This window comes from Engystomops pustulosus, chromosome 10 (assembly GCF_040894005.1).
Source record: "Engystomops pustulosus chromosome 10, aEngPut4.maternal, whole genome shotgun sequence".
Taxonomy (NCBI): Eukaryota; Metazoa; Chordata; class Amphibia; order Anura; family Leptodactylidae; genus Engystomops; species Engystomops pustulosus.
Window position 1 is genome coordinate 78,710,693 of NC_092420.1, and position 24,992 is coordinate 78,735,684.

General features: G+C 44.2%; 1 protein-coding gene across 4 annotated transcripts in view; it reads right to left on the bottom strand.

The window, feature by feature from the left end:
- The window catches only part of PAPPA2 (pappalysin 2), a 188,895-nt gene that overhangs the window by 71,201 nt on the left and 92,702 nt on the right, over positions 1-24,992 (bottom strand). For all 4 annotated transcript variants that reach the window (XM_072126779.1, XM_072126781.1, XM_072126778.1 and 1 more), the window contains exons 6-11: positions 13,904-14,096; positions 12,982-13,103; positions 8,455-8,944; positions 5,433-5,561; positions 3,959-4,050; positions 3,684-3,868 (exon numbers count right to left, since the gene is read on the bottom strand). In XM_072126779.1, coding sequence (XP_071982880.1) covers positions 3,684-3,868; positions 3,959-4,050; positions 5,433-5,561; positions 8,455-8,944; positions 12,982-13,103; positions 13,904-14,096 — 1,211 coding nt within the window. The remainder of the gene's footprint in view (positions 1-3,683; positions 3,869-3,958; positions 4,051-5,432; positions 5,562-8,454; positions 8,945-12,981; positions 13,104-13,903; positions 14,097-24,992) is intronic.

Genomic DNA, 24,992 nt, shown 5'->3' on the forward strand with positions numbered 1-24,992 from the left:
ATGTATTCGGCAGTGCCAGAGGGGTGGGGCTTCCATCATAAACCGAGGCTCCCCAATGATTTTATTTAGATCCCCCCTTCCTATTCCCATTACTGTATTGAGAATTTTTAAATAAAGACCTCACACTCACTTGGATGGCTTATTAGTATAGACTCATTCTGAATACCAAAATTTTCAAGGTATTCATACTAGTAAAGTTTTATGAATACATTGTTACCTTCAGGATCGGCTACAGGTCTCAGAAAGCCCCTAGCCAAAATAGCCTCAGTGGGCACCTTTGCAGTGAAATCACATAGTGGCATTAAAAATGAAAAAATGAATGCAGTCTCCTATTTTTTTTAAATATTCCCTTGTTTATCATACCAAACAGCCCCCTCACAGTCATTTTTGTATACAGCCCCTTCATGGTTATTTTATATACAGCCACCCTCATTAGATACAACCCCCATGGATTCCTTATGTACAGCTCTATGTGGGCCCCCTCAGCAGCTCTTGACCCTGACACTTCCCCAGTGCTAGCGCCGGCCCTGGTTACATTCACTTCTAAATTATAACACCAGCTGCCAAAAGGGGTAGCTCAGTACATAGTAATGTATACTGTTGTTAGTGAACTGTATATGGGCTGTCTATATAGAGGGTACTCAACTGCATTTCAATAAGGTCCATAATCACATTTGCTGCTAGACAAATAAAAAATTGGATTGGATGGGGTCTCTAGTACTGACCCGCCAAGTACTGTCATATGATGCCACCATAAAGCACCAAATTGTAACTATCGTGTTACACTCAGTGGCCTATTCATTAATGTCATCTGTGGCTATTCGGGCTTGAGCACAATCCTTTGCCTGTACAGTTCAGCAAAAGATGCACTTTTGCGATATTGTATTTAGTTTGCATTGTTTCCTTTGCTAGTCTGAACACTGCAATATTTTACTCCTGTCTTAATTTGATTTCCACCATGGTGGTCTGTCTCCTGTTGACTTTGTTCTGGGCTGCAGACGGTTAAGTTAGCTGTGAGAGTTCTCCTCCACTCACATTCCTTTCCTGCTAGTCTGTTTTATTTGGATGTTAGGGGACTGGTCCAATAGGATAGGCAAAATGCCAAGTAGTTAGGGACAGCTGGGTGGGTTTAGGGCTCACTGTCCATGTCTGTCGGTTCCTTTTCCATCCAGCAATACACCAAGTAATACACCAAGTAATATATGGGTTTAAATGTACTGTATGAGAAATGTTATGTGCAATTCCAGTTCTCATGTACATGGATTAAAGTATGTATAAAACAAATATTTCAAAGTGCCACCAAGTACACCCACCGTTTCCTAAAAAGTATCTACGTGTATCCCATCCCTATCAATTGTAGTGTAGCATACACACTGCTATACAAATAATTCCTCTGTACCACATGATAGAGTTGCTTCTATCAACTTATAAAAAATAGCTCTGGGTGTTGTAACATTCTCTAGAACAGAATCAGGACTAGAGATGAGCGAACATGCTCGTCCGAGCTTGATGCTCGTTCGAGCATTAAGGTACTCGAGACAGCTCGTTGCTCGGACGAGTATTTCCCCTGCTCGAGATCGAGCATTTAATTAAAAAAACACAGTGAAGAACAATGAAGAATAGAATAAAAACAGTGAACACAGTGAACACAGGATCATTTAAGTGAAAAACACAGTGCAGAACACAGTGAAGAATAGATTACAGATGTTCGGCACATCTGCTTACTTGTCGGGAGATACGCGCGGAACGGCGCGAACAAAATAGCATGTGAAGAACAATATATATGTGTGAAGAAGACATTGCAGAACACGGTGAGCAGGACGGAGACACAAGGGAGCAGCACAGAGACACCGGGGAGCAGCACAGAGACATCGGGCAGCGGCACGGAGACATCGGGGAGCGGCACGGAGACATCGGGGCACGGAGACATCGGGGCACGGAGACATATGGGCACGGAGACATATGGGCACGGAGACATCGGGGCACGGAGACATCGGGGCACGGAGACATCGGGGCACGGAGACATATGGGCACGGAGACATATGGGCACGGAGACATCGGGGCACGGAGACATCGGGGCACGGAGACATCGGGGCACGGAGACATCGGGGCATGGAGACATATGGGCACGGAGACATCGGGGCACGGAGACATCGGGGCACGGAGACATCGGGGCACGGAGACATCGGGGCACGGAGACATATGGGCACGGAGACATCGGGGCACGGAGACATATGGGCACGGAGACATCGGGGCACGGAGACATATGGGCACGGAGACATCGGGGCACGGAGACATATGGGCACGGAGACATCGGGGCACGGAGACATATGGGCACGGAGACATCGGGGCACGGAGACATCGGGGCACGGAGACATAGGGGCACGGAGACATATGGGCACGGAGACATCGGGGCACGGAGACATATGGGCACGGAGACATCGGGGCACGGAGACATATGGGCACGGAGACATATGGGCACGGAGACATCGGGGCACGGAGACATATGGGCACGGAGACATATGGGCACGGAGACATATGGGCACGGAGACATAGGGGCACGGAGACATCGGGGCACGGAGACATCGGGGAGACTTCAGTGGAAGAAGAGCAGCGGATCCCGGGACAGCGTATCTCCCGACAAGTAAGCAGATTTGCAGAACATCTGCAATCTATTCTTCACTGTGTTTTTCACTTAAATGATCATGTGGTCACTGTTTTTATTCTATTCTTCACTGTTCTTCACATCTGTTAACTTGTCGGGAGATAATATACGCGCGGAACAGTGAAGAATAGATTGCAGATGTTTGCATACATCTGCTAACTTATCAGAAGACATTCTTTTTCAATTAATTAACACATTTTATTCCTGAACCATGGTCCCTTTGAAAAATGCTCGAGTCTCCCATTGACTTCAATGGGGCTCGTTATTCGAGACGAGCACTCTAGCATCTGGAAAAGTTCGTCTCGAATAACGAGCACTCGAGCATTTTAGTGCTCGCTCATCTCTAATCAGGACGTATATGGTGGCCGTACAAACAACAGCTAGCATACTGCGCCCGTAGAAGAAGCTGCAGTGCTCCCTATGGAGGTTGGAGGGATGAGGAGCGCTCCCGTTCCTTAGCCAGCCATTTCCTATAGGGGTACTGTACCGGATATAGCATACGTTTGGTTGTGTAAGGCCATAAGGAAAGAGAAATGGAAGAACGCCCTACGTGATTGTGTGTTCCCCTCTACGTCTTTGCCTCAGTTAGGACTAAAGCACAATTTCCACGGCTTGGCATTATGAAGCATGTGAATCACAGTTTGGTATCTCAATGCATTTTGTCTGAAGCATTCCATAATCCATGACAATTTTCGAGGAAAAACCACTGCGTCCCTTTTTACCAGTAATGGATGGCCTGAAGTAGTCAGGGCTCATGTACACGAAAGCTGCTTTAGGCCATGGGCTAGCTGCTGTATCAATGGCTGGCACACATTCCCATAAATTTCCACGATCCTGTGTATGAGTCCTTTGAGTAGGCTTTGAATGCACTTGTTCGTTTGCAGGTAGCCTAATGGAGCTGTATAACCAAAATCAGCCATGAGAATGTAGCTCAAAGTTATTCTGGGGCAATTTCAGATGGATTTGGTGTATGGGAACCATAGATCGCTAAATTATTAGTCTAAGCAATGTTTATTACCTTTTGGGTGGGTTCTCCAATAACTGCCGAAACTGGACAATTCTTCAAGTCTTCATGTGAAGCAATAGCATGACTAGCCCACTGTTCAATGTATCCTTGGGATGTGACCTCATCAAAATAAGAGGACATTTCCGGGCTGTCATTGAGAAAATCTTCATCGGGTATAAAACATAGACTTGGATTTCCTGTAAAAAAAAAAAAAATAACACGTAATGGACCACGGCTAGAGATGTCCTACAGAATTTTCTTCTCCAAGTGCAATACACAGCACTCACCTCTGCAAATATAATTGTCTTCTAGTTGACATTTTTGAGAACAGCCATCACCATTTTGCAGCGCCCCATCATCACATTCTTCTCCGAGCTCCCTGAAATCATGACACCATCAAAACAGAAACGATGCGGCCCTTGTTATAGGTCCCATGAATTACAGTTCCTATATCCCCGTAACGTAAATTATTCATCAACTATATGTTTATTGAATTATTTATAGGCATAAAAATCACTGCAAACCACCACTAAGGCAAATATAGCGATGAAATCAGGCTCCAAATCCTATTCTATTATGTTACATTTTAATACTGCTCAATAGTCTGAAAGGCTCCAAATGTTTGGCTGCTCTTCAACACCAAGAGGTAAATGTTTTGCAGGAGGATTAGACAAATATGGATAGGTGTGAAGACCTGCTGCAATGAATCTGCTAAAAACCTTTTTATTAATTGCTTGCTTAAAATACTGGTGCAGATAGAATATAAAGCCATGCAAAACCACTCAGTATATTTCATATCCTGAAATGTACATGATAAATGGACCCTGGTGGCTGCAGCTACAATCTTTTTGTTATTCTAGAAGGAAGAAGAACTTTTCTCAATGAAATTTTCTAATTTATATTTGGATTCAGAGTTCGTTTGCAGATGGACATCCGTAGGAGATAAATTGTACAAAGGTTTTGCCCTTGGGTACAGCCACCCGAATTGTACAAAGGTTTTGCCCTCGGGTTCGGCCACCCGAATTGGCTGCCAATTTGCCGAATGAACGTCCCTAGCTACTAGCCATGGCTATGGCTTGCTAGTTGGAGTTCGCTTGGGAAAATGGTGTAGCGACCATGCAGGGGCATTTAGAGGGTAACACTCGGGATCGGTGCTATTGGAACCCAAACCACAAAAGTACTGCCAGGTTCCCTTAGAACAGACTCCAAACCCGGACCTAAATCGGTCTGCCCATCCCTAGCTATATGTTTACCACAGAAAATATATTGGCTTCTAAGTCTACCATGTTGAGATGTTTACAGGTGAAAACTCACTTTGGATTTTGCAGTGATTTCATAGAACAAATATATGGTCTAAGGCCATGAAGCTTCATGGCCAAATTCTATTAAAACCATTGCCCACATCATTTATTTATAATACTGATCTCTTCATAAGTGACAAAGGGACCACATGGTCTATATCCGTTGGCTCGACCCCCAAGTGTGAATACAACCACTGCCTATGAATAGAGACCATGTGATTTCTTTGTCACTTATCAGTAGTACAAATTAATAAAGTGTGCAATGGTTCTAATACATTTTCCATTATGGCCCAGGAGCTTCACCTTGGCCTTAATATGATTTTTTTCTATGAAATCACAGCAAGATCCAATTTTTGCCTGTGAACATACCACCCCGGTAGACCAAATTTGTGTTTTTGTCCAATGGTTCCTTTTACCCCTGACAAGTCAGAATAACATTTATGGTTATATAACTACTTACTGATTTACATCTCCATCTCCACAAAATGGAGCCCCGTGTATGTGAGTCAGCGCAGGGGAAGGTTCTCCTATTGAGGTCCCACCAACCACATGGACCTGGTATTGATATCTATGTCCTAATTTTACTTCCCTGTAGAGGGGACACAACATAGGTTAACATAAGAACTGTGGAAGAAATGAATATTCTCAAAATGACTTTAATCCAACCAAAACTCAACCAAAAAGTGTCTAAAGGCTGGTTGGTTTCTGTTCTTATCGCATTTGATGGACTCCTGTACACATGTTTTAGAAGCTTCCAATGTGATTTACTATATTATACAGTGGCATACATCATTCATAGAATAAAATATACAGAAGGAAATGATTCTGCGGAGCCCCAACACTAGTGGTAAGTGCTTGACACCAAAATCCCCTTCAAATGAGGTTGCCTTCTGCTAGACCTTTGGGACTCATCAAAGTTTGGCCTCAACAGTGGATCCTTATGTGCTCTTGATTCGATGCGATCCTGGTCAGTAGAGTTTTTGTCAAGTATTCTCTGCCAAACAATCAGACTAAAGGCTGTTTCAGTAGTTACATTCACAGACTACAGACTGCCATAACCATAAGCCTACGTTTTGCTACATTCAACTAAATCTGGCCTTATTACAGTTAGATTTTTGGAAGTCTTGTTCATCATACTTGTTACTTCTGTAACAATACCATATGTTAAAGGAAGAACTAACTAATCAATCACTGCCATTATGAATTCTTTTTCATAGATCGACTGAATATCTGTCATCATGAACTAATTTTAACTCCCTTCAAAAGAAAATCCAATCTCTGTGGAACAAATTTTTGACACATTTCTGGAATTTGCCAATTTCTAAATCAATTGCGCGATATATAAAGCCAATGGTTGACGGTAAATAGTCTTTCTTTTCTAATCTCAAATCAACGCGGACTGTTTCATAATCCCAGATGTAAATTGACAGGTTCCAATATTAGCATCACATTAATGATTTCAATTCATACCACTCCTCAACGTGTCCCTCAAGGTTCACCTCAAGTGAACTTTAACTCAAAGCTCAGTTAAATGTCTACCCACCAAGGTATCATGAACTGAACTGTCACAAGGTATGGGGTCGAGCACACGTTTTAGCCTTCGGTTTCAGCCACATTATTTAGGAAAATGCAATTACTAGATCAAAGTGAAATTAATCATGGGATTTACTTTAAAAAATATCCCACCCACATTCAGTATGGTTCATTAGCTTCAAGGATAATGACTTATTATCTTCATCACAGATCCCCACCCACTGTGTCCTACACTATTCCTCACACGCAGAGGCATTAGTCATTCACATCAGTCTAATAATGGGCTGGCATTTGTCTCTGTCACATGTCCTACATCTCGCACGGCGTCTGATATGGTAACACTCTGTGGTGAGAAGGTCTGCGGTCAGACCCCTAATATCTCCATCCTTCATACCTGTTCACATATGGATGTGCAGGAGATTAAGTAGCTAAATCTGTATCAAAACAGGACATTGACCTTTTATTGCACATGCACAAAGTATTAGCTAAGCTCAGACATCGTTAAGAAAGGTTATTACACTTATAAATATACATGTTTATTCAATATATACAGTACAGACCAAAAGTTTGGACACACCCTCTCATTCAATGAATTTTCTGTATTTTCACGACTACAAAAATTGTAGATTCACACTGAAGGCATCAAAACTATGAATTAACACATGTGGAATTATACACTTAACAAAAACATGTGAAACAACTGAAAAAATGTCTCATATTCTAGGTTCTTCAAAGTAGCTACCTTTTGCTGTGATTACTGCCTTGCACGCTCTTGGCTTTCTCTTGATGAGATACAAGAGGTAGTCACCTGAAAAGGTTTTCATATCACAGATGCTCTGTCAGGTTTCATAAGTGGGATTTCTTGCCTTATAAATGGGGCTGGGACCATCAGTTGTGCTGTGCAGAAGTCAGGTGGATACACAGCTGATGGTCCTACTGAATAGACTTGTAGTACTTGTATTTTGGCTAGAAAAAAGCAGCTAGGTAAAGAAAAAAAACGAGTGGCCACCATTACTTTAAGAAATGAGGGTCAGTCAGTCAAAAAAAATTGGGAAAACTTTGAAAGTGTCTCCAAGATCAGTTGCTAAAACCATCAACATCTCTAGTTGTATCCCTTCTAAGAGTAACTCATTTCAGATGATTTTTGATAGTGTGTATTGTGAACATTTTTCTAATATAATTCATCAAGATATTCTGCTTTGTTTGTAAAGAAACCGACTGCTAAGTGCTTCTTAGTAACAATGTTACTTCTCCGCTGCTATGGGAAATCTGTCTACAGGATGAAAGACTGGTCTCTCTCTCCTCTCCTGTTTGTTACACAGCTGTGGTGTTAACCCTTTCTGCTCTCTCAATGGCTGCAGTATGCTATGAGCATTATTTTCATTAAGATGAGTTCTGTTTAACCAAACACAGGAAGAATTGGATATAAGCACATGCAGCCTCCATAGACACACACTGTACACACACTTTTACAGTTACAATTCGCTACTTGATGGAGTAGCTTTATTTTTTTTTTACAAACTAAGCAGAATTTGTTAATAAAGTATATTAAGAAATTGTGCAGCACATCCCCACACACACAATATAAAAAAAATTTTTTTTTCTTTCATGTCTGCAAAAATAGAAGCTAATACTACATCCTTGTGCATATTCTAACTATCTATTAATATGAAAAGAAGATCAACAAAGATGAAGACCAACGTAGACCAACGAAGAGAGACTGAAACGTGTCCTTCAGTGGTCTCACAGCAGCAGCCACATTGGCTGAGATATGGATAGTACTCCTGATTTTGCTACATTTGTTACATGAACCCAAAATATACTCCAAGGAAATAAGACCGCACTCAACATCCACTTGTTTGCTTACCATGAAGTTCATGAGCTATTCCTCCTTACGAATGTAAACAACACATCTTTAAGAAGCAGCCATTACTGTTGGTTCTACTCACGTGTCCGTGAAAGTGCGCTGTGATTGGGGCTTTGTAGCTTGGGAATCTCGTTGGAAAGGAGGGTTCCTGACTATTTTGTATTTCACAGGTCTGCAGGATGAGCAAAGTGGATCATGAGGCATGGACACAAGGAGGGCGGCATCTATCTCCATGCTTGGGTCAAACGTATATACACAGACTCTTGCAACTTTTTGATCAGTGGACAGTCTAATGGTCAATGGAGTATCACAAAAGGCTTCCATACTTCCCAGGTGTAGAGATTCATTATGTTCTGTTATCAGCTCAATATCTGAGATTGGGTTAGGTACATTAGGGGACAGGTACGTTATCCATATGGTAAGGGCCAGAGGTCGAACAGGTTTTAAGAAATGAAGCTCCAGCATACATCCATGAGGCTCAGTACAGGGGACAGACATATTGTGAAACAAATGAATTTCGGGACTCCATGCCTGTAAGCTTGGCTGGCAAGGCTGGTCCACATCTGGAGGGCCTGGATAAAAATACAGAACTCTGTGAACATAGGCCCCCACTTTATACATAGTAAACTTTAATTTATACATATAGTTTGAACAATGGTTATGATAGCAGAGCTAAATTTATATTGGGAACTTGACATTTGAAACTATTAAAAAAAAACAATAGTTCCAGAAACTTTGTGATATGTTTAATAAAAAAAATTCTGCTGTGCCCTATTATTTTCTATCCTCCCTTCCTTGAATTGGGCAGTTCACTCTAAGGGCTGTTCTGGAGTCTAGTACTGAGCAAATAGATAAGGAAAGGAAGCTAAAGCTTAACTACTTACAGACATAATAGAATAATTCATTTGATAAATCTGCTCTGAAAAGAGAAAAGTCCATCAAGTCTGTAAGGAGTTAAGTAATATGAACGTTCAACAACTTCTCCTATCAAGCATCCGTCTGTGTAAATATATAGAGGGGAGGCTGATTTAGACACAATGCTGAGTGCAGTTAGAAAAGGAGAAAATATAGGACACAAAAATTGTTACAAAGTTTTTACGAACTGTAACTATTCTAATAGTCACCACTTCTATCAATTTCTGAAAGAAAAAATTATTGTTTCAAATTTTTGGTTGGACTTTCATTATGGCTTCTCCGACAATTTTATAGCAAATAAACCTCATGAATTTCCTTGTCCGCGCCAGTTTCTCACATTCTCCGACCTGCACGCCTCTATGGGCAAGTCGGAGCGAAGACAGGGAAGAGAGCAGGGCAGGCAGAGGGCAGGCCAGGGCATGAATGACGGGCTGTCATATTTACTATAGTCTCCACCAGAAAATTGGCAGACGCTATAGCAAAAATTTCCTCCAGTTCTGATCTAGTCTTCAGGTCGAAACTGGCAGAGTTTGCGCCAATATTCCCTAGAGGCCACAGTTTGCTCGTGAACAGGGACGCATGAACATCTGCAGAAAGAATTTCAAGCCGGCTGTTCTAAACGCCCGTCTTAATGAATTTACCCTAATGTACAGGCAGTCCCCGGGTTACGTACAAGATAGGTTCTGTAGGTTTGCTCTTAAGTTGAGTTTGTATGCAAGTCGGAACTGGATATTTCATAATTGTAACCTCAGCCAAATTTTTTTTGGTCTCTGTGACAATTGGATTTTAAAAATGTTGGATTGTCATAAGAATCAGGATTAACAATAAATCTTCATTACAGACACCTGTGATAACTGTTATAGCTGATTATTGTAGCCTGGGACTAAAGTACAGTAAATTACCAATTACCAGAGGGCCATTTGTAACTAGGGGTCGTCTATAAGTTGGGTGTTCTTAAGTAGGGGACCGCCTGTATTTCCCAATGGCTTTGCAATGTATTTAAAAATAGCTTGAATTTCGATTGTTTTGAAGCTACAACATGAATTATATGGAGTAAATACTTTAGTAGATGTAGAAATACCTTTTGAGTTTATTGATTTTTTTTTCTTTTTAAATTTGAAACGGTGGTGATTTGAATTTTTTTTTTTTTTTTTTTAATTTTTGCGGCCCTCAAAGAATTTTTTTTTTTTACCATAGAGTGTTTGATTGTTCATTAGAAATACTGTAATATTACTGCCTCTTCTCCGCTTATTAGCATTGTCACCGCCAGCCAGTCTATTTCTTTGCTCAGCCGCACTGTTGGATAAGAGGTCAGCTGCATTCCCTTTTGTGAACTTTTTCTCACTAATAATCCTGTAAATGAGCTACAATAAGGGATCGCCAGAGAAACAAAACAACATGAAATGCCAAAACAATTACACATATGACATTTCATAAAAGTTTTATTGGAAAGCGAGTACATTGGTCTGCATTCCGCCCAATGAGTCAGATTTCCTAGAAATCTAGCCTCGTGAATTAACCTCAATATTATTTGCTTAGCACTTGTAATTATTTTCGATTGGAGTACTGGATACTGTAAACTTTTAGCCCCCAGTTACAATTGCATTGACATTAATAACATCTGTATCTGGAGGCTAAAAGTTTACAGGATCCAGTACTCCAATAGAAAATAATTACAATAAGATGCAGGGAATAAGATGCAAGGAAGATACCACGAAACCCGTTTGGGACAACCAACCAAAATTTCATTAAAAGTGTTTCTAGAATGGTGTAGTCTTTTCAAAGGAGATGGACATAATGGGGCATATTTACTTACCCGGTCCTGTCGCGATCCAGCGGCACGTTCTCCGGCGAGGATTCGGAGCTTGCCGGGATTCACTATGGTCGTACACCCAATAATCACTAGGTGTCACTGCTGCGCCGAGGTCCGCCGGAGTTCACCATCCTCTTCCTGGTGCATGTAAGTGTGTGTCAAGCAACACTTTTTTTTTTTTAAATAGCGTGATTTTTCCGAATCCGTCGGGTTTTCCGATGGCCACACCCCCAATCGCGTGCACCAAAATCCCGGGGCAATTCGGCGCAAATCTGAAATATTTGGGGCCTCCGACGGAAAAGCGCGATTCAACCCACTTTCGTTGGGTTTCCCAAGCTTTTCCGTTTTGGGACGAATTCCGCCGGGATTTTGGTGCACGCGATCGGATTTTGGCACAGCTTTCACGCAACAGAAATGAGGGGTCTGGCCTTCGGACAACCCGACGGATTCGGAAAAAACGCAGAATTTAAAAAACAAAATGTGTCGCAAGATCAAGCACTTACATGCACCGGCGCAGCAGCGACACATACTGGATATCAGGCGCACGACCTTAGTGAATCCCGGCAGAACCCATATCCACGTTGGATTACGACAGGACCGGGTAAGTAAATGGTCCCCAATATGGCGGTACTAAAAATGTGTAATTGTAATAGGCATATGGACTGGATAAGAGTATGGTCTCCTCAAAGAGGTGGCCTGTTGGTGAGATTTTAATTAATGTTATTAATGAATTAAATATGAATAATATTAAAGGGGTTTTCTACTTTCAGCAAACAATTGATATTTTTTATGTAATAATATAAATACAATAATTGTCATTCTATAGGAAGCTTCATTGTTTGCTTTCTGTGGATAAAAACTGGTCCTTAGTCATGTGATGTCACACAGGTGCAGGACTCATTATATTGCACAGCTCTGATTACTGTAATGACGTGTGCACCTGTGTGACATTGCATGATCATGAACCGGTGTTTATCAACACGAAGTAAACAATGAAGCTTCCTATAATATGAAAGCAAGCAGAGATCTAGAAAACAGTCAGGCTTTGATATGGAAAGTTTATTAGAAAACTGTATAACTGTTCATAACCCAAACTACATCAATTATTTGCTGAAAATGGACAACCCCTTTAATGAATTATTAAAGGCTTTAGTACAACTTGTGCTAAACACTCAGAAAAATACCTTAGTGCAAAAACCTTCAGAGCAAACCTTTTAAAATAAGGTCCATTCAAGATCCAAGATGTTCATCTACAACTGAGCCTTTTTTTTAATCTGACCAAGAAAATTCTTATTAAAACTGGTTTTGTAGGTTCAATCCTTCTCTATGAGGGCAATAAACAAGAACATCTGATGGCCCAGTAAAATGAAGTGGACCTATACTTTTGCACCATTGTCTCCATTCCACTATATGATTGATTAACAGTAGGGACCAGCGGACCCGACCTTCCCATTTGGCAAATTGATGCCCCCAGTAACTAGCCATGGCTATAATTGGCCTGTGGTCTCTCGCAAATTAAGGTCAAAAGCAACTAGCCATGGCTATTACACGGCCACCAATCCGGAAATATGTCCAGGTCATGCAGCCGATCCCCGAACAGAAACGTTGGATTGGCTCATCACTAGTTAACAGTTATCATCAACTTCTTCCCTTGTCCCTCCCCCAAAGGACATACATTTGGAGAGCCTATGTCTAGGATCCATTAACCAAGATGGACTTTTAGTGAGAGGCTGCAATCATTGCTAATGTAGGAAGCATCCGTCGGTAATGGGTCAAAATGACTTGTGGTTGAGGAACATTCAACAACAGAGGACTCTGTAATGACATTATTTAAGCAGTGGGAATCTACTATAGTATAATGTATATGTGCAAAATCCATACCCACTGCCTCGTCAGGAGTCCAGTATCCAGAATTGTCGCAGGCACGAGGTGAGGAGGCCTGATGTGCGTATTGTAGGATAGATCCATCAGCTGAACAAGACTCACAAAAAGATCTGGAATCCCTATAATAAAAAAAACTTCTCTGTCAAACAAAATAGACATAACGGGGCACATTTACTAAGGGTCCGTACATCGCATTTTTGTCGGGTTTCGAAAATGTTTCAGTTTTTCACTGAATTGGCCTGGGTTTTTGGCGCACACGATTGGAGTGTGGCTTGCATGCGACACAAATTGGGGGCTGTGGACGTCGGACAACCCGACTGATTTGGGCAAACCGCAGAATTTAAAAAGCAAACTTTGTCGCAAGATCAGCACTCACATGCAACTCTGGAGGACCTCAGTGGGGGAAGCGACACATGCAGGAAATTGGACGCACAATCTTAGTGAATCGCGGCGGCTCCCAATCCTCGTCGGACAACTCACAGCGGGGATCGCGACTTAACAAGTAAGTTAATATGCCCCAATAGGCTTATTGAGTAAGCAGTAGATTTGTAGAGCTCTAACATTAGTTCAGAAGGATGTATGTCCATAAATCAAAGGTGACTTTCCTAGCACAAAGAGCGTACATAAAATGATGGAAGTTCGTGTGGCTTCTAGGGGACTTTTGGGAAGAAAAGACATACTGGTAGTTTGTCTAAAGTGAGGAACAGTGTATTGACACCAGTACAAGGATAGTGGTATCAGCCAAAGCTATGTGGTTATGGGGTTGGGTATTGGCCCAGTTCATTGCAAATGACAAAGCACGGACTTATGATGTGGTTGGGTATCGGCCCTGTCCATTGCACAAGACAAAGAATTGACTTATGACATAGTTGGTTATCGGTCTAGTCTTTTGCATTGGTGTTGGCGAATTAACAATTACCTTTCATATAGTTCTCCACTAATCGGGGGCATCCACTGAATGGTGAGAAAGTCTGGACCTTGTTTTATTACTATTGGGGCCAAAGGAACAATGGAAGGCTTGTGCGATCTAGTCCACCCTTGATATTTGAGATCAAGGTAACAGTGCATCCGAGCTACTTGGTTTGGAGTAAAGCTATTGGCGCATTCATCATCTGTTATTGAAAATGAAAGAGATAATGAGGTTAAAACACAATTTAGTTAGATCTATTATACATACAGTGTATATAGTCCGTGGAACATTAGCCATTCAAAAAGATTTCTCCAGCCGTTTACTGTCATTCAACATGAAGTCATACAACTTTTTTTGGTCATGCTACACATCTGTAACTTTTTCTTATACTATACATTACATTATTTACCCATAAACTAATGAATGTGGGGTTCTTAACTTTTTAACTATCCAATTTTAAGGACATAAGACAATTGTCTCCTATACCCTATCCAGAGCTCCATCCGGCGTTCCAGAACTCTGCGTCATGTATGGCCAGTCTCGAAACTCCCAGTCAGTATGGGGCAGGGCAGGGCAAATTGCAATTCTCTATTCTGCTGGTCACTAGGAGTCTTTTCTGATAAAACCAACTTAGAGGGAACCTGTCAGCAGAAATTGACCCAATAAACCACTACCAGTATGTTGTCAAGCAACTGAATACCTTCTAGATCAGGTTTCTTTCATGGTCCATTGTGGTGCCATCATCCAGAAAATCAACTTTAAAGTGAATCTAAATTGGTTGTATAAAGTCAAGGAGGCGGAGATTTTAATACTGAAGTCAAGCTCTCTCCTCCTCAGAATGCCACCTACATTGGTCATGCACCCAGAGAAATCACTAACCTTATCACCAGAAGTCCTGCACATTATGGGGAGGAGGCATTCTGAGGTAGGGAGAGTTTGACTTCCATGTTAAACTCTCTGCCTACTTGACTTTATACAACCAGTTTGTATAAGTTGATTTTGCTTTGACGTTGGAACCAAGCTTGGCCATGAAAGAAACATGACCTGGAAGGTGCAATGCTAGACAACATACTCATAATCGTTTATCAGACCAATTTCTGATGACAGGTTTCCTATAAGTGAATTCACTCTTGGATTAAAATTAGAATACTTTGGGTGAGCCGATCACATTTCTATGCACGTCGTTGGTTCATGACATCACCATGAAGACATCCTTGTGTAAGCAAGAACACATATAGGGAAGACTCCTGGATCTTGGCTCAAGAAGTTGAATTGGCATGAAGAACATTTCACAAAGTTTCAGAACTTAGCCGTGATCAATCCTATTGTTTAGTCCCAGACAAACCCTTTAAGGATAGAGGAACTCGAGCATGTGAAAAACACAAAGACTTGGCATAATAACTAGGTCAGTCTACGATGAAATATTTGCGTGGTCTGTTCATTCGCACCCACCATGCAGGTAGATGATAAGAATTATGATGTGACATGGAGGAACAGTTGGTGGTCTACACACCATATGTGGAACCCAAGGCGATTCATGCGCTACTCTCCAAAATCCATATTTCAAGGCATCATTTTTACGACTCTCCCACCATGAACATAATGTTAACATATTTCATCTATAAGACCTTCATCATATCCCAACAGCTCTGATTTAATACGTCTATACTAAATACAATTCTGAGACACAGCAGGGGCACCGTTCTGTCCCAAAAAAATAAGACTAAGGGGCAGAGAATCTAGGGTGGCAGAAAGCCCGGATTCGGCAATATCTAAATAACACAGCATGGCAAATTAAAATAGCTCAGTGAGGTAATGAAACTATTATTGCTTGTTGTGTATCACTAATGGGAATGTGTAATGAAAGTCACGTTATTGCATAATAATCTAGAAAAATGTCATATAGTTCAATGATATAATATAGAAGAGCGTCAGCTCTATTCTTATTAACCAGTGTATTCATTTGAGATGTTGGCGCCTATGGATTTAGTTTAGAGGAAACTGTCCCCGAGTTCCGTACAAAATAGGTTCTTTAGGTTTGTTCTTAAGTTGAATTAGTATGTAAGTCGGAACTGTATATTTTATAATTGTAGAACCAGACAAATTTTTTTTAGTCTCTCTGACAATTGGATTTTAAATCTGTTAACATAAGAACCAGGATTGCAGACACCTAATAACTGTTACAGCTGATCATTGCAGCCTGGGGCTAACGTACAGAAAATTACCATCATCCAGAGGTCATCTGTAAGTCGTGTGTTCGTAAGTCGGGGGGCTTATCTCCTCATGCCACATTCATGTGCCATCACAAATGTCATGCAATGTGCCCAGCCATGAAATCTTCCTTTTGGTCCCTTCCTAGTTATGCCTCTGCATCTATTTATGGAGTTACTCTTAAAGGCCTCATGTAGATGAACCTATGTGCAAAGAAGAGCACAAATAGGTCATGTTTGCAGCCTGTGGACATCGGTGAGGGGAGTGCCATTGTTTAAAAAGTTGCAAATTACATATCAATAAGGAAAAATTGCTAAGATAGCAAAAAGGGTAGGCACACAAAGCCAGACAAAATACATGTGCCCCGATCTGCTCCTGCTCTATGATATGCTGCCTGCAGATAAGACACAGGGGGCTCATTTACTAAGGGTCCGCGGAGCGCATTTTCATTGGGTTTCCCGGCGATTTCCGAGTTGCGCCACATTTAACAGGGGATTTTGGTGCACGCGATCAGATTTTCGCACAACGGCGCCGGCTTGCACGCGACACAAATTGGGGGGCAGGCCGTCGGACAACCCAACGGATTCGGACTACATGCAGGATTTAACATTTCAAATTGTGTTGCAAGACATGCACTTACAAGCACCGGGAAGAAGAAGGCGAACTCCGGCGGGCCTCGGCGGGAAGCGACGGTTGCAGGAACTTGGGCGCACAAGCTATGTGAATCGCGCAGGACTTCATCTTCACCGGACCGCCCGAATCGGGGATCGCAACAGGACCGGGTACGTAAATTTGCCCCAATGTACTATCTATTCAGTTCCTCTCACTCTATAACATGCTACCTGCAGATAGGACACTATATAGAATCTGCTCAACTCCTCCTGCTCTGTAACATGCTGCCTGCAGATAGGTCACTATTAGAGATGAGCGAACATGCTCGTCCGAGCTTGATGCTCGGTCGAGCATTAGCGTACTCGAAACTGCTCGTTGCTCGGACGAATACTTCGCCCGCTCGAGAAAATGGCAGCTCCCGCCGTTTTGCTTTTTGGCGGCCAGAAACAGAGCCAATCACAAGCCAGGAGACTCTGCACTCCACCCAGCATGACGTGGTACCCTTACACGTCGATAGCAGTGGTTGGCTGGCCAGATCAGGTGACCCTGGGATAGACTAGCCGCTGCCCGCGCTGCTCGGATCATTCTGTGTCTGGATGCCGCTAGGGAGAGAGCTGCTGCTGGTCAGGGAAAGCGTTAGGCTGTTCTATTAGAATACTGTTAGGCAGGAGTGATTCTCCAAGAACCCAACAGCCCTTCTTAGGGCTACAATAACGTTATACTTTTTTTTTTTTATTTGCAGCTAGTACCATATTGTGAGGAATTTGCAGGGGGACTTGCTACCGTTGTGTTTAGCTCTTAGTGACACACATATCCACCTTAAACACCAAAGTGGGAAAATTTATTAGGGGTTTGATTTCAATTAGGCACAGTCTGCCATTTACTTTTTATTTTACGTTTATTTTTTTAATAACTCAGTGTCATCTCATCTTGCATAGTAGTGTGCTTTCATACTTGGCTAGAAAATAGCCATAGGAGAATCCAAACGGCTTACTTACGCCTACAGTAGCGTTATATATATTTGATTTCTGGTTGATCTGCTGGTGGCTGTACTTGCTGCAGTGCATCTACTAGCAAATTGTGAGCAATTTGTAGTGAGACTTGCGACCGCTGTGTTTTGCGCTTAGTGACGCACATATCCATTGCAAAGACCGAAGTGGGAAAATTTATTAGGGGTTGGATTTCAATTAGGCACAGTCTGCCATTTCCTTTTTTATTTTACGTTTATTTTTTTAATAACTCAGTGTCATCTCATCTTGCATAGTAGTGTGCTTTCATACTTGGCTAGAAAATAGCCATAGGAGAATCCAAACGGCTTACTTACGCCTACAGTAGCGTTATATATATTTGATTTCTGGTTGATCTGCTGGTGGCTGTACTTGCTGCAGTGCATCTACTAGCAAATTGTGAGCAATTTGTAGTGAGACTTGCGACCGCTGTGTTTTGCGCTTAGTGACGCACATATCCATTGCAAAGACCGAAGTGGGAAAATTTATTAGGGGTTGGATTTCAATTAGGCACAGTCTGCCATTTCCTTTTTTATTTTACCTTTATTTTGTTTAATAACTCAGCGTCATCTCATCTGGCATAGTAGTGTGTTTTCATACTTGGCTAGAAAATAGCCATAGCAATAGGATAGCATCGTTTGGTTTTAAAAACTAAAAAACACAAAAAAAAACAAAAAAACACAAAAAAAAGTTAAAAAAAAATTAAAGTTATAACTCTCATTTTCAAAATGTTTAACCCGAGGGCTAGGGGTAGAGGACGAGGGCGGGGACGTGGGCGTCCAACTACTGCAGGGGTCAGAGGCCGTGGTCCTGGGCGGGGTGAGACACCACCTGCTTATGAGGGAGCAGGGGAACGCCGCAGAGCTACACTCCCTAGGTTCATGTCTGAAGTTACTGGGACTCGTGGTAGAGCACTGTTGAGGCCAGAACAGTGCGAACAGGTGATGTCGTGGATTGCCGACAATGCTTCGAGCAATTTGTCCACCAGTCAGTCTTCCACGCAGTCCACCCATGTCACCGAAATCGGCACTCCTCCAGCTCCTGCACCTCAGCCTCCTCCCCCCCAGTCTGCCCCCTCCAAGGAAAATTTGGCATTTGAACCGGCATACTCTGAGGAACTGTTTTCTGGACCCTTCCCACAGTCACAAACCACTTGTCCGGTTGCTGCTGAGCAATTTTCCGGTGCCCAGGTTTTCCACCAGTCGCAGTCTGTGGGTGATGATGACCTTCTTGACGTAGTGGAAGAAGTGTCTAAAGAGGTGTCCGACGATGAGGAGACACGGTTGTCAGACAGTGGGGAAGTTGTTGTCAGGGCAGGAAGTCCGAGGGGGAGCAGACTGAGGGATCGGAGGATGATTAGGTGACAGACCCAAGCTGGGTTGATAGGCCGGGTGAACACAGTGCTTCTGAGACAGAGGAGAATCCTCGACCAGAACAGGTTGGAAGAGGCAGTGGTGGGGCCAGATGGAGAGGCAGGGCCAGAGCTGGTGCATCAGCGCCAAATGTGTCAACTAGTGAAGCTCCCGTGGCAAGGGCTCCTGCGGCGAGGGCTAGATTTTCAGAAGTCTGGAGGTTCTTTAAGGAAACACCGGATGACCGACGGACTGTGGTGTGCAACATTTGCCAAACCAGGATCAGCAGGGGTTCCACCACTACTAGCTTAACTACCACCAGTATGCGCAGGCATATGAATGCTAAACACCCCACTCAGTGGCAACAAGCCTGTTCACCTCCGGCCGTGCACACCACTGCTCCTTCCCCTGTGTTAGCTGATAGTCAGCCCCCTGCCCAGGACCCTGCCACAAAAACCCCATCGTCGCCTCCACGATCCTCCACAGCATCCACCAGCGTTCAGCTCTCCATACCCCAGACGCTGGAGCGGAAACGCAAATATAGTGCAACCCACCCGCACGCCCAAGCCCTTAATGTCCACATCTCCAGATTGCTTAGCCTGGAGATGCTGCCCTATAGGCTAGTAGAGACCGAGGCCTTTCGCAACCTCATGGCGGCGGCCGCCCCTCGGTATTCGGTCCCCAGCCGCCACTACTTTTCCCGATGTGCCGTCCCAGCCCTGCACCAGCACGTGTCAGACAACATCATCCGTGCCCTGACCAACGCCGTTTCTGACAAGGTCCACCTGACCACGGACACGTGGACGAGTGCTGCCGGGCAGGGCCACTATATATCGCTGACGGCACATTGGGTTAACTTGGTGGAGGCTGGGACCGAGTATGACCCTGCGGCTGGTCATATACTGCCGACGCCGAGGATTGCGGGGCCTACCTCGGTCCAGGTGTTTCAGGCCTACTATGCCTCCTCCTCCTCACACCCCTCCTCCACCTCCTCCTCCTCCGAATTACCATCCGTGGGCATGGCGCCATCAGTCGGTAGCTCTAGGCACAGCAGCAGTGCCGTCGCTAAGCGACAGCAGGCGGTGCTCAAACTGCTGAGCCTAGGCGATAAAAGGCACACCGCCCAAGAGCTATTACAGGGCATCATGGCGCAGACTGATCTGTGGCTGGCACCGCTGAACCTGAAGCCAGGCATGGTTGTGTGTGACAACGGCCGTAACCTGGTGGCGGCTCTGCAACTCGGCAGACTGACACATGTGCCATGCCTGGCCCATGTGTTAAATCTGATAGTTCAGCGTTTCCTCAAGACATACCCCAATCTGTCTGATTTGCTCACGAAGGTGCGCCGCATCTGTGCGCATTTCAGGAAGTCCAGCACAGATGCTGCCACTCTCAGGGCAGCGCAGCGCCGCCTCCAACTGCCCGCTCACCGACTGTTGTGCGACGTGCCCACGAGGTGGAATTCAACACTGACCATGTTATCCAGAGTTTACCAGCAGCGCCGAGCGATTGTAGACTGCCAGATGTCAACTTCCACCAGAACTGGTAGTCAGGTCAGTCAGCTTCCTCAAGTCTACAATGAGGAGTGGACGTGGATGTCTGATATCTGTCAGGTGCTGAGTAACTTTGAGGAGTCAACACAGATGGTCAGTGGCGATGCCGCCATCATCAGCCTCACCATCCCGCTGCTTGGCCTGTTGAAAAACTCTCTGATCAGCATGAAGTCGGAAGCTTTGCGCTCGTCACAAGAGACGGGGGAAGAAGATTCCCTTGTTGATAGCCAAAGCACCCTTAGGTCTGTTTCTCAGCGCATATCGGAGGAGGTGGAGGTGGAGGAGGATGAGGAGGAAGAGGAGGAGAATGTTGGCGAGACACAAGAGGGGACCATTGTTGAGTCCTTCACTGTTCAGCGTGTATGGGCAGAAGAAGAGGAGTTGGAGGAGTTGGAGGAGGAGGAAATGGACAGTCAGGCCAGTGAGGGGAGTGAATTCTTACGCGTTGGTACTCTGGTGCATATGGCAGATTTCATGCTAGGCTGCCTATCCCGTGACCCTCGCGTTCAAAGAATTTATTCCAGCACCGATTACTGGGTGTTCACTCTCCTGGACCCACGGTACAAGCAAAATCTTTCCACTCTCATCCCTGGAGAGGAAAGGAGTGTGAGAATGCATGAATACCAGCAGGCCCTGGTTCACAAGCTGAAACAGTATTTCCCTTCTGACAGCGCTAGCGGCAGAGTGCGTAGTTCTTAGGGACAAGTAGCGAGGGAGAGTAGGCGAGCAGGCAGCTTGTCCAGCACTGGCAAGGGTACGCTTTACAAGGCTTTTGCCAGCTTTATGTCACCCCAGCAAGACACTGTCACCTGTCCCCAGTCTCGGCAGAGTAGGGCTGATCTTTACAGAAAGATGGTGAGGGAGTACGTAGCTGACCATACCATCGTCCTAAATGATCACACAGCTCCCTACAACTACTGGGTTTCAAAGCTGGACATGTGGCACGAACTGGCGCTGTACGCCTTGGAGGTTCTTGCCTGCCCTGCCGCTAGCGTCTTGTCCAAGCGGGTTTTCAGTGCAGCTGGTGGCATCATCACCGATAAGCGTACACGCCTGTCGACTGACAGCGCTCACAGGCTGACGCTTATTAAGATGAATAAAGCCTGGATTTCTCATAATTTCCAATCTCCACCAGGTGAAGGAAGCTCAACCTGAATAATTGATCCACTCCTCCTCCTCCTCATTTTCCTCCTTCTCCTCCTCTTTGTACAGTAAAGCAGAGGAAACTGGCTATTTTTTGACAGGGCCCACTGGCTCTAGCTATAGTACTTTATGCATTTAATTTTTCTGGAGGGCCACCTACCCGGTCCTCTGTTTTAAACAATTTTTTGGACTGCCACATACAGGCACTCAATCTATTCCATTTTACTGGAGGGCCACCTACCTGCTCCTCTGGTTTGAAAAGTTTTTTGGACTGCCACATACAGGCACTCAATCTATTCAATTTTTCTGGAGGGCCACCTACCCGCTCCTCTGGTTTGAAAACTTTTTTGGACTGCCACATACAGGCACTCAATCTATTTCATTTTTCTGGAGGGCCACCTACCTGCTCCTCTGGTTTGAAAACTTTTTTGGACTGCCACATACAGGTACTATCCAAATTAAATTGTCTCCATAGCAGCCTCCACACGTTGTCTCCATTGCTACCTCCAAAAGTCGTCCATATAGCTGCCTCCATACATCGTCCCCTTATCAAACGAGGTGTGTCAGGCACAAATTTGGGTTGTTTTCATGGATTCCACATCAAAGTTGTTAACTTTGTCGCCACCCTGCTGTGTAATCCACAAAATATACTGGCAAACTTTTATCATGTACCGATATTATTTGAGCGCTTCTTGCTCACCTCCTTTGGTTCCTCTCTGCCACCCATTGGTTTGAAGCCTGAGTCCATTTAGGGTATGTCGCCATGCCACTCTCTAGCCTGCCGCTGCTGCCGCTGCCTTTGCATGCCGTCCCCTATAGTGTCAGGGTCAATTATTGGATGTTTTACATGCTATCTAGCTTCATTCTGTCACTCTGTCATGGCCATGCTGTTGCCCATAGTTTTGGCATAATGGTGCGATTAAGCAGCCTCAGAGGCATCCATGCATACTGCCGTTTCCTGTCCATTTCCGTGGTGTTTCCATCCTTTTCTGAGGTTCCCAGGTGTTTGGTCAAGCTTCCCTGTGCAGAGCCTTGGTCCCCTTGAAAAATGCTCGAGTCTCCCATTGACTTCAATGGGGCCCGAGCATTTTAGTGCTCGCTCATCTCTAGTCACTATGTACAAACTGCTCCGCTCCTCCTGCTTGGATTCTATATACAAGATGTTTAGTTTCTCTATTACATTCAACCAGCAAATAGGACACGCATGCTCATCTCCTTCTGATCTATAACATTCTACTTGTACTGGTTATTATATTGACATGTCCCCTTTAATTTATTTTCTATGCCACTAGAAGCAATCTATCATTATTAACATGCTGCCTGCAGATAGGACACTATGTGCAATCTCCTCAGTTCCTTTTGATCTTTAACAGGCATATAAGGACACTAAGTATTCTCTGTTCAGCTTCTTCTGCTTTATAAAAAATTTCCTACATATAGGGAACTTTGTACAATCTACTCAGCTCCTCCTGCTCTATAACATGCTGCATGCAGATAGGACACTGTAAAATTTGCTCATTTCCTCCTGCTCTATACCATGCTGCATGCAGATAGGACACTACTTTCAATCTGTGCCGCTCCTCCTGCTCTATAATATGCTGCCTGCAGACAGAACTACATACAATCTGCTCAGCATCTCCTCCTCTATAACCTGTTGCCGGCAGATAGGACACTATGTACAACCTTTTCAGCTCCTCCTGCTCTATAATACACTGTCTGCTGATGTGACACTATTAGAGATGAGCGAACACTAAAATGCTCGGGTACTCGTTATTCGAGACGAACTTTTCCCGATGCTCGAGTGCTCGTCTCGAATAACGAACCCCATTGAAGTCAATGGGAGACTCGAGCATTTTTCAAGGGGACCAAGGCTCTGCACAGGGAAGCTTGGCCAAACACCTGGGAACCTCAGAAAAGGATGGAAACACCACGGAAATGGACAGGAAACAGCAGGGGCAGCATGCATGGATGCCTCTGAGGCTGCTTAAACGCACCATTATGCCAAAATTATGGGCAACAGCATGGCCATGACAGAGTGACAGAATGAAGCTAGATAGTATCTAAAACATGCAATAATTGACCCTGACACTATAGGGGACGGCATGCAGAGGCAGCGGCAGCAGGCTAGAGAGTGTCATGGCGACATACCCTAAATGGACTCAGGCTTCAAACCAATGGGTGGCAGAGAGGAACCAAAGGAGGTGAGCAAGAAGTGCTCAAATAATATCGGTACATGATAAAAGTTTGCCAGTATATTTTGTGGATTACACAGCAGGGTGGCGACAAAGTTAACATGGAAGCCATGAAAACAACCCAAAATTCTGCCTGACACAGCTCGTTTGATAAGGGGACCATGTATGGAGGCAGTGAACTAGTAGTAGATTAAAGGTGCTGCAGTTAAAACTATGTTAGTTGGATCTTGGCATGGAGCTGGCGCTCCGCTGCCAGACGAGCTTTCGCCAATCCAAGCCCCTGTCTCTAGGCTACTCCCCAAACAGCACTTTTGTATAAGATCAAGTGTAGTAGCGTTCTTATAAGTTTAGGATATGCCGGGTGAGGGGAATGTAAACAGATGCGCAAGAAGCGCATGATGCGCATGGAGCTGGCGCTCCGCTGCCAGGCGAGCTTTCGCAAATCCAAGCCCCTGTCTCTAGGCTACTCCCCAAACAGCACTTTTGTATAAGATCAAGTGTAGTAGCGTTCTTATAAGTTTAGGATATGGCGGGTGAGGGGAATGTAAACAGATGCGCAAGAAGCGCTGAAATAATATCCCTAAATGGTAAAAGTTTGCAAGTATATTTTGTGGATTACACAGCAGGGTGGCGACAAAGTTAACAACTTTGATGTGGAATGCCCTGTAATAGCTCTTGGGCGGTGTGCCTTTTATCGCCTAGGCTCAGCAGTTTCAGCACCGCCTGCTGTCGCTTAGCGACGGCACTGCTGCTGTGCCTAGAGCTACCGACTGATGGCGCCATGCCCACGGATGGTAATTCGGAGGAGGAGGAGGTGGAGGAGGGGTGGGAGGAGGTATAGTAGGCCTTTGAGACCTGGACCGAGGTAGGCCCCGCAATTCTCTGCGTCGGCAGTATATGACCAGCCCCAGGGTCAGACTCGGTCCCAGCCTGCACCAAGTTAAGTGTAGTAGCGTTCTTATAAGTTTGGGATATGGCGGGTTAGGGGAATGTAAACAGATGCGCAAGAAGCGCATGATGCGCATGGA